General features: G+C 36.1%; 1 protein-coding gene across 2 annotated transcripts; it reads right to left on the bottom strand.

Moving 5' to 3' along the window:
- Positions 1–1,322: 1,322 nt before the first annotated feature.
- Positions 1,323–5,990, bottom strand: LOC109209597 (calcium-dependent protein kinase 26). Of its 2 annotated transcripts, XM_019372906.1 has the most exons (6): positions 5,778–5,990; positions 4,411–5,306; positions 4,021–4,317; positions 2,838–3,227; positions 2,510–2,741; positions 1,323–1,688 (listed from the first exon to the last, which is right to left on the bottom strand). In XM_019372906.1, the coding sequence occupies exons 2-6, from the start codon at positions 4,997–4,999 to the stop codon at positions 1,676–1,678; spliced, it is 1,521 nt and encodes a 506-aa protein (XP_019228451.1). In that variant the 5' UTR covers positions 5,000–5,306; positions 5,778–5,990; the 3' UTR covers positions 1,323–1,675. The 2 variants fall into 2 exon arrangements, with proteins under 2 accessions (XP_019228451.1, XP_019228450.1); XM_019372905.1 differs by lacking the exon at positions 1,323–1,688 and having other exon boundaries at positions 2,170–2,741; positions 5,778–5,988.
- Between the last annotated feature and the right edge of the window lie 2,296 nt (positions 5,991–8,286).

The following is an 8,286-nucleotide window of genomic DNA, read 5'->3' as shown; positions in this document are numbered from 1 at the left end:
GGTAAATATACCCTTGTACTATGAGAAAAAGTTTAAATATACCCTTCGTTATAATTTGGGTCCAAATATACTCCTACCATTAGGGGTGTACAAACCGAACCGAAAAACTGCACCAAATTGAAAGTCAAACCAAACTGATTAAAAAACCCGACTAGGTTTGGTTTGATTTGGTTTGGTATTGAGTAAAAAAATCCGAACCAAACCGACATATAAATATATAATATTTTATATATACTTTTAAGACTTTATATAGAATTTTGTTTAAAAGATGTTTAGAAATATTTGAGATCCTCTTATGGGATATAATATTTAATAGAAGTGTAAAGTGCATTCATTTTTATTTTCTTTAAATAATAGATTGTATCACTTTCTTATTATGTGTTATTGAAATGCGTCAATCATCTCTTTGTTCTTTCATATTCATATGTTAAGATTTCTTATATCTTTTTTGAATTTGAAGTGGTATTTCGATAATCTTAAATTACATAGAACATATCATATTTAGGTATCATATCGATTTTTATGTTTAATTATTAAATTCGTTTAACCTTGAAAGCGTACATCAATCAAAATATTGGTTGACGACTAAGAAAATAAACTATTATGTGTTATTAAAAAAATTGTCCCATATTTTAAAATTTTTAGTAAACATATATTCACTTATCATATATATAACTTTAATAAAGCAAGATTGAAATAATATTTATATAACAAAAAAAAAATCCGAAAAACCCGATAAAACCGACCAAATCCAAACCGATATAATTAGTTTGGTTTGATTTTGATAAAACCCGAACGAACCCGATCCATGTACATCCCTACCTGTCGTAACACTATCGGTTCAAATATACCCTTCTTCTGTTAAGTTTGTCTAAAGTGGACGTTCAATCCTATGTAGTATTGACATTTGATTAGGTGTATGCCACATGGCATGCCACCTCAGCGCCCCTAATCCATATATAAAAAACTAAAATTTGAAATACAATATTTTTCATGGTAGCAGTAATGATGGCAATAGTGGTGAAGGGGAAGAAAATTTTAATGGTGGAAAAAAAATAAAAGCGAGAGGTAAAATATGTTAGGGGTTCTGAGGTGGCAAGCCATGTGGCATCCACCTCATCAAATGTCAATACCACATAGGATTAAATGTCCACTTTAAACAAACTTAACGGAAAAGGAATATATTGGAACCAATAGTGTAACGACAAGGATATATATAGATTCAAAGTATAACAAATGGTACATTTAAACCTTTTCTAATTGTACAGTGCTACATTTAGCCCTTTTCCGTAAAAAAAATGTGGTGCCCTTCACACAGTATAGGGAATTATAAGAGCTTAATTCGGACTTGACAATTGAAACAACTCTACAAGAAAGCGTACCTACAAGGACAGAACCAAGTGGATCATAGAGTAGTGGAAAGCACAAACATGGCAAATTATGATAGTGAAAATCTGTCGCTTATGAACGAAAAAGAAAAATGCTTAGTTGGATGGTCCCGCCACCATCGATATCCACATTTTCCCATTATGTCAATGTGTAGGCCTAATTGATTGTATTTGTACCAAATTTGATTCTCCATATGGCCGTCCCATTCTAAAAAAGAGATCCACATAAACTATAGCTTAATTAATAATTTGAAGCATGTCAACGCGGAAATTCCCCATCATTTTGTCTACCACCTGTACCTGCTCACATGGTTACAGATTGGAAAACTTATTATACTACTATATTACTTTGACAAGCAAAAAGCCTATACCAAAAATAACTCTAAAGTCAGCTCTTTGGCAATCACAAGAAAGAATTAATTGTATTATTGAAGTAAATGAGAGTACAACACAAGCCACACTTGAAACTCTAAAAATATATTATATATATGTTCCATGCACTGAGAAAGTAAAAACAAGTTGCACTATATAGTGATGTTGATCTCCAACATGTAACTCTCCAAATCAAGCCTAATATTGTAACTTGGAAAATCGAGTAATAACCCGCAATTATATACGATAGAGAGAGAGAGAAAAATTCTTTACACTGTCTGTTTATGTAACTTAAGCTCTTAAAAATAACGTTCTATATTCATCATGTGCAGTCATGCTTGAAACTCAAAACTCTAGTTAAAGACCTTGCAGCAATAGCAGGCTGTTCTTTTTTATATAAGCTTCAGGATTTGAGGAAAAAAAGTTAATGCATCTAGTCAGAATTTTATGTCAAACACTCGCATTCGGACTACAGCAGATGAGATGCAACACAGATGGCCATGCAAACTCAGAATATCAACTGTTGTAAACTTTCTACACATGGAAAACATCATTGATAGTACCACATTACCAAATTCAAACTTGTGAGTTGCGAATAAGCTTGAGGGTTTAGTCCGCAAGCTCATGAATCTAACATGTTACATGACCTCATTAAGTGAACATACTAGTTAATGACTCTTTTTCTCAGCACAAGCTACCGGTCAGTTCGCCCATAATGTCATCTACACTTTCAACAGACAAGAGAAGACCTGAGTGATGTGGCAGTGGGAAGACACGTGCATGATGCCCATCGGATAACTGATTCGGTTACCATAATATCAAGCTGCTCAAATTCACCAAGACCAATTGTATGGTTCCTCCTGCTCTGAATGCCTAGAGTTCTAGATCCATTTGATCCACTCTTTCTAACCTCTACTGACCTCTCTCTTACCACCTCTACAGGAGAGTCTGACAACATAAACACCGTCCCCACACTGGCATCTGCGACACAAGTAAAATAGGTTTTAAATCCTAGGAGTCCAGTATATAGCAGTTCACTTTTTAAGATGAAACTAAAACAGAAAACTGTAAAATTACCTTTATGAAGTAAATCTACATCAGATGCTCTTACAGATAAATCCACTTCATAACTCCCTTGATCAACAACTAAACTTGAGCCGAAGAATGTAAAACTCGGTAATGTTGGAACCGGAGTAGCAAACTCATGGCCATTTGATCCACCAGTACTACTGAAAGAGAATAAAGCGGATTCATAGGATGCTGCTGATTGTTCTGTTAGTAAAGTAGAAAATGATGGGCGGCACGCGAATTTTGGCGATTGGGCATCACATAAAACGCCAGAACCTGTGCCAAAACTGATATCCTGATTCCTTGCCATAAGCGAAGAGCGGTAGGAGCCTTCATCTGCGTGCACTTTAAGGCATGGCTCATTAAAATGCGATGAGCTATCCCGTACCCAAGCATGATCTGTAAAGTGTCAAATCATGAAGTTTGAGGTAAGAAAAAGAAGTAAGCCGACAGACTGATACATCCTCAACTGCTTCACTACTTAGATAAAAGGAAAAACCTTTAAGAACTGAAAAATCAATGTCAAAGAGAGCAAATCAGTTAGAAATTGGATCTTTCAATGTTCTTTTCCAGCTTACAAAAGAAAAATTCAAACCATCTCCTGAGGAATTTCGAAGATTGATCATTTTGAGAAGCGGGCAGCTCGCACGCACAAGGTTTGGTTTAAGATTTGATATATCATGTCGTAGAGCCTAGGTGGTCAGAGATATAGTACAGCTGCGCTATATCTTTTTTACCCCCAATTTCATTTCCACATGAATAAGAATGATTGTTGAGAAGAATACAAGATAATAAGTCCTTCAGAAATTCACAGAGCTGATGCAGTAACATTTCTAATAGATTCTAGATATTCTAGTTTTCACAGTTTACAATCCACTTACACGCTTAGTAGGTTCATTCTCTTAAATCACAAGCTGCTAAGCTTGATATTTCTATTCTTTCAAATTAATTATTGATGTCCAACACAAATAAATCAGCATTCTCCTGATGCATCAACCATCATTCGTCAGCTCTGTTTTCTTTATCAAGATTATTCATCAGTTCTATCTAGGTAACAGTATAATGAGTTTCATATTATATCTTTATATGAGGTAGGGATAAGGTCTGCCTACACACTACCCTCCCCAAACCCCATTCATGGGAATACACTGGGTTCGTTGTTGTTGTATTATATCTTGCATGGATAACCTACCAAGAATATGCTGAGTTGTAAGCCTCTGAGAAGGATCTTTACACAGCATTCCTTTAATCAACTCCTTTGCCGAAGATGATATTGTATTCCAGCGATCAGAAGGAAACCACAAATCAGCTGCCCTAACAGCATCAAATATCTTCGACTTTGTCTTCCCCCAAAATGGTGGTATTCCACTAAGAAGAATGTACAGAATAACACCAGCACTCCAAATATCAGCTGCTTGATTATAACCTCCTGCTAGGACCTCCGGAGCTATATAAAATGGGCTGCCAACAGTACCATGCAGACTTTCACCTGCAATAAGAAAGTTGAAAATGCACAAAAAAAATTCAAGATAAGGTATATAATAATGTTGCGTATTAGGTTTTCAGGGAAACGAGAACATACCTGGCTTGATGTAGGTTGCAAGACCAAAATCAGCTAATTTTATTGGAGAAGAAGAACCCTTTGTAGCCAAGAGAATGTTCTCTGGCTTCAGATCTCTGTGTACAATGCCTTTCTGATGACAGTACATTACCACTTCCATTAGGTCATGGAAGAGAACCCTGGCCTCAGCCTCAGAAAATCTCCCATGCCTCTCCAGCTGATGAAAAAGTTCTCCCCCGGCACAAAGCTCCATAACTAGATGTACATAAGTTTCTTCCTCATAAACTGCCTTTAGATCAACGACGTTTGGGTGGCCAGAGAGCCTGGTCATTATTTCAATTTCAAGCTTGACACTTCGTACATCCTCCTGCGTCACCAATCTATTTTTAGCAATGGATTTGCAGGCCAATACCTCTCCAGTGAACTTGTCAGAGCATGTCCTTATTATCCCAAACTGGCCCCAGCCCAGCTGTTCTCCAAGAATGTAACGATCATGCAGATTAGCAGTATGATTTGCGTCCAAAATGGTTTCACTCAAGTTTGCAACTTTATAGCAACTACATGAACAGAGTGATGATTCAGCGTTGCTGTCGCTCTTGGCAACAGCCATACGAGAATTGAACCAGAGGATACCAATCAAGATCTCTCAACTTTTGTTTGTCCAATCTTGAAATTACTGACTACCTTTTCAAAGTTCTACCCTTTCCAACAAGTGGGAAAGCTAATTGTTCCAGTCAAAGTAATTGATTTTAGTTCAGATAAGAATGGACCAAATCAATTTGGTCAACATATTCAAAGAAGCTTCCTACAGCAAGATGGTTCAACTAATCTGGCCATTCCGCCCAATTATAACCTCATCACAATACAAGATCAAACTCTAAACTGCAAATTCTTCTATTCTTGCAAATCAGCTGGATCTGAAAGGTCAAAGAGTGTTCACAAATTCAATTTCAAGTTCACATACTGGAAATGGTAGTCCATACTCTTTATATGATAATAACTTTCAGAAAAACCAGTCTCAAACAAAAGTCAGCTAAGCATATATTTTTGGACAGATCCTACAACTATCAATAAGTTTAAAAATTGAAAACAACAAACCAAAAGAAAAAGATAAAAAGTACACATTTTCAAAACTAAAGTGGATTAGCCAATAAAAATCAAAGTACAGTTCACCAACACAGACAATTCAGCAGCCTGATCAATTCCACAAAACAAACAAGAAAACACTCAGTAGCAGAAAAAAATGGCTCCCAGAAACAAATTCAAACTGACATCAAAAAAAAAAAAGACCCAGATCCAAAATATTCTTGAAAAACACAAAAGATTAAAACTTTATTCAAAAAACAAGCAAAAGATACATGTACGAAGAAGGGGTAAACCAAAATCACCTGTGGAGTGGGGCTAAATGGTTGCCTTCAAAGTTAAAGCTTTAAACCCAACACAAACTGGAAATGGGGAGTATTTGTGTTGTACGCGGAGTCCTTTGAGTTTGTGTTGTGTTTTATTTCTATTTTCTTTTTCTTTTTTTGTTATGGTAGTGCTTTGTTGTTTCGTTGGGTTCCTTTCCTTTTTGAATTTAAAGGGTTGGGTTAAATTATCATTGTTTTTGATACTATTCGCAAGACCTACCTTTCTGAGTTGTACATAATAATAATGGAGATACCTCTTTCTACTAACTTTAAAACTGACATCAGCACCTTGAATCTTGACAACTCCTAATTTTAGGTAGCCCTTATTAATACTCGCTCCGGTCCACAATAAGTGACCAATTTGCTTTGGGCACATTCATTAAGGTAATATTAAATTCTAGACAAAACTAGTTAGTGTGACTAAACTACCCTTAATTAAATGTTGCAGCATAATTTAATGTGAGACTTTTTAAAGATACGTACGTAAGGGTAATTTTGGAAAAATTAATTGAATATTTTCTTGATATACAAACGGATACTTATTTTGACCAAAAATAAAAAAGCAAATTGGTCACTTATTGTGGACCGGAGGAAGTACTAATCTTTTTGCTAAGAAGGAAAAAGAAAGGAATTAAAAGGGGGTAGGAATTGTTTTTTATTTTGATACTAACCACTAAGGGCTCGTTTGGTACGGGGATAAAGGATAATTAATTTCGGGATTAAATTTGAGATGAGTTTATCTCACGTTTGGTTAGAATAAAATCGTGATATAATTATGTTTACCTTGAAAATGGTAATTACAATTAGATTTGATTTTGTGGTTCTAAAAATACGTGATTTATTGTTAGGCACTAGATGCTAAGTGTGAGACTAGAAAGTAAGGTAGAGCTTGAAAGTAGTGTATCAAGCAAACCGAGTGGCTGAGAATCGGGGCCTCGAGCTGGCTTATACGGGGCCTCGAGGTCGAGCTGGGCGTTAGGCTCCGAACAGTCGATGGAGAACTAAAAGTTCTAAGGGCCTTGATGAAGGCTTTTTAGGATCAATGATGAGTAATAAATGAAGAAAAATTAATGAAATACAATAAATGTAAGCAATAAGATCAAAGGAGAATATGTTTAAGTTAGACAACAGAGAATGTTCTTGTTCTTATATTCAATGTTGTGTGTTGTCTCTCTACAAAATGATAAGGCTCCCTTTTATATATAGGAAGGGAAATTCCAACATAATACATGTGTAATTATTACAAAGAAACGTAGCTGGTACAACTATTCACTAGTCTAGTACAAACTAGTACCTTTCTTGCAGGTATTGTCAGCTTCGGTCACGTGCTTTGGGAACTTCCCACTTGTTCATGGTAACCATCGATTTGTGCTGCCTCGAGGTCGGACATAAAGGACCCTCGAGGAAGAATCCTCGAGTTGTGCCCCGGGGCCTTCAAGGTGAGGCTACGGCAAGACACAATGGTCGTAAAATCGGGCTCTCCAAATTTAGCCGCATACAGATAGTCCTCGCGTTTCATAGAGTAAAAATAATAAGAAACGATCTCGAATTCTTGCCCCTTCGATACTTCCATCACGACGATAGTCACGCCCTACCGAGCGGTTGGTGTGACAAAATAAGGCGTCTAAAGGTCGCGTCCACACAGCCTTTAAAAGTCTTTGAACTAGTCTTTGGAGAAACTCTAAAGGATACCGCCTCTGGTGCCGCCGATTATGGAGGAGTTGTTGAGCTTGGAGGAGATTGTCGATCGTCAAGTTATATTCCATATTTTCATAGAGATATAAGGTGATTAAAGCTGAATATCGTACAATTATACGGATCTCAATTGTGTAGATAAGATAAAAAAGTTACCAAATATTTTTCAAGCACAGTCAATTAATCGAGTTAATAAACAAAATAAATATGAATTTCGACAAATCAATAGTAATACAACACATCTGCAAAATCATATAAAAGGGGAAACCACATTGTATGCAGCTAAAAAAGCAGTACGAATTAAAAAATTAATTACTATAAGAAATAAAATAGAAATAACAGTTACCAAATCAAAAAATATTAAGAGTTTCAGAAAATAATACTTAAGAAGAGCTGAAGGTTACCCGAATTACACGTAAGAAGAAAGAAAAATACATCACCTGACAGAAAACTAATAATTAAGTAGTAGAAACTCGATGCGAACTAGTAAATAGGTAGAAACTCGATGCTAGGGTTCTTGAAAGGAAAATAAATTTTGAGTAATTGAGCAAATAGAGAGGAACTGAAAATGAGAAGTAAAATACTACTCCATAAAACTTACCGAGAGCGAGCGAGTCGGTAATGGCGCTCCTGACTCTACTGTATGTTTGGGGTGGGGTTGGGGGTATAAGTGAGTGGGGTGTTTGGAGGGAGTGAAAATTGGGGAGGGAATGGATATTGAGGAGATCGTATCTCCTTGTAATTTCCGAAAGCTTGGAGGAGATGGTGCCCTAATTTTTAGGTGTATACATAT

This window comes from Nicotiana attenuata, unplaced genomic scaffold (assembly GCF_001879085.1).
Source record: "Nicotiana attenuata strain UT unplaced genomic scaffold, NIATTr2, whole genome shotgun sequence".
NCBI classification, from domain to species: Eukaryota; Viridiplantae; Streptophyta; class Magnoliopsida; order Solanales; family Solanaceae; genus Nicotiana; species Nicotiana attenuata.
This window is presented reverse-complemented; position numbering and strand designations above follow the sequence as displayed.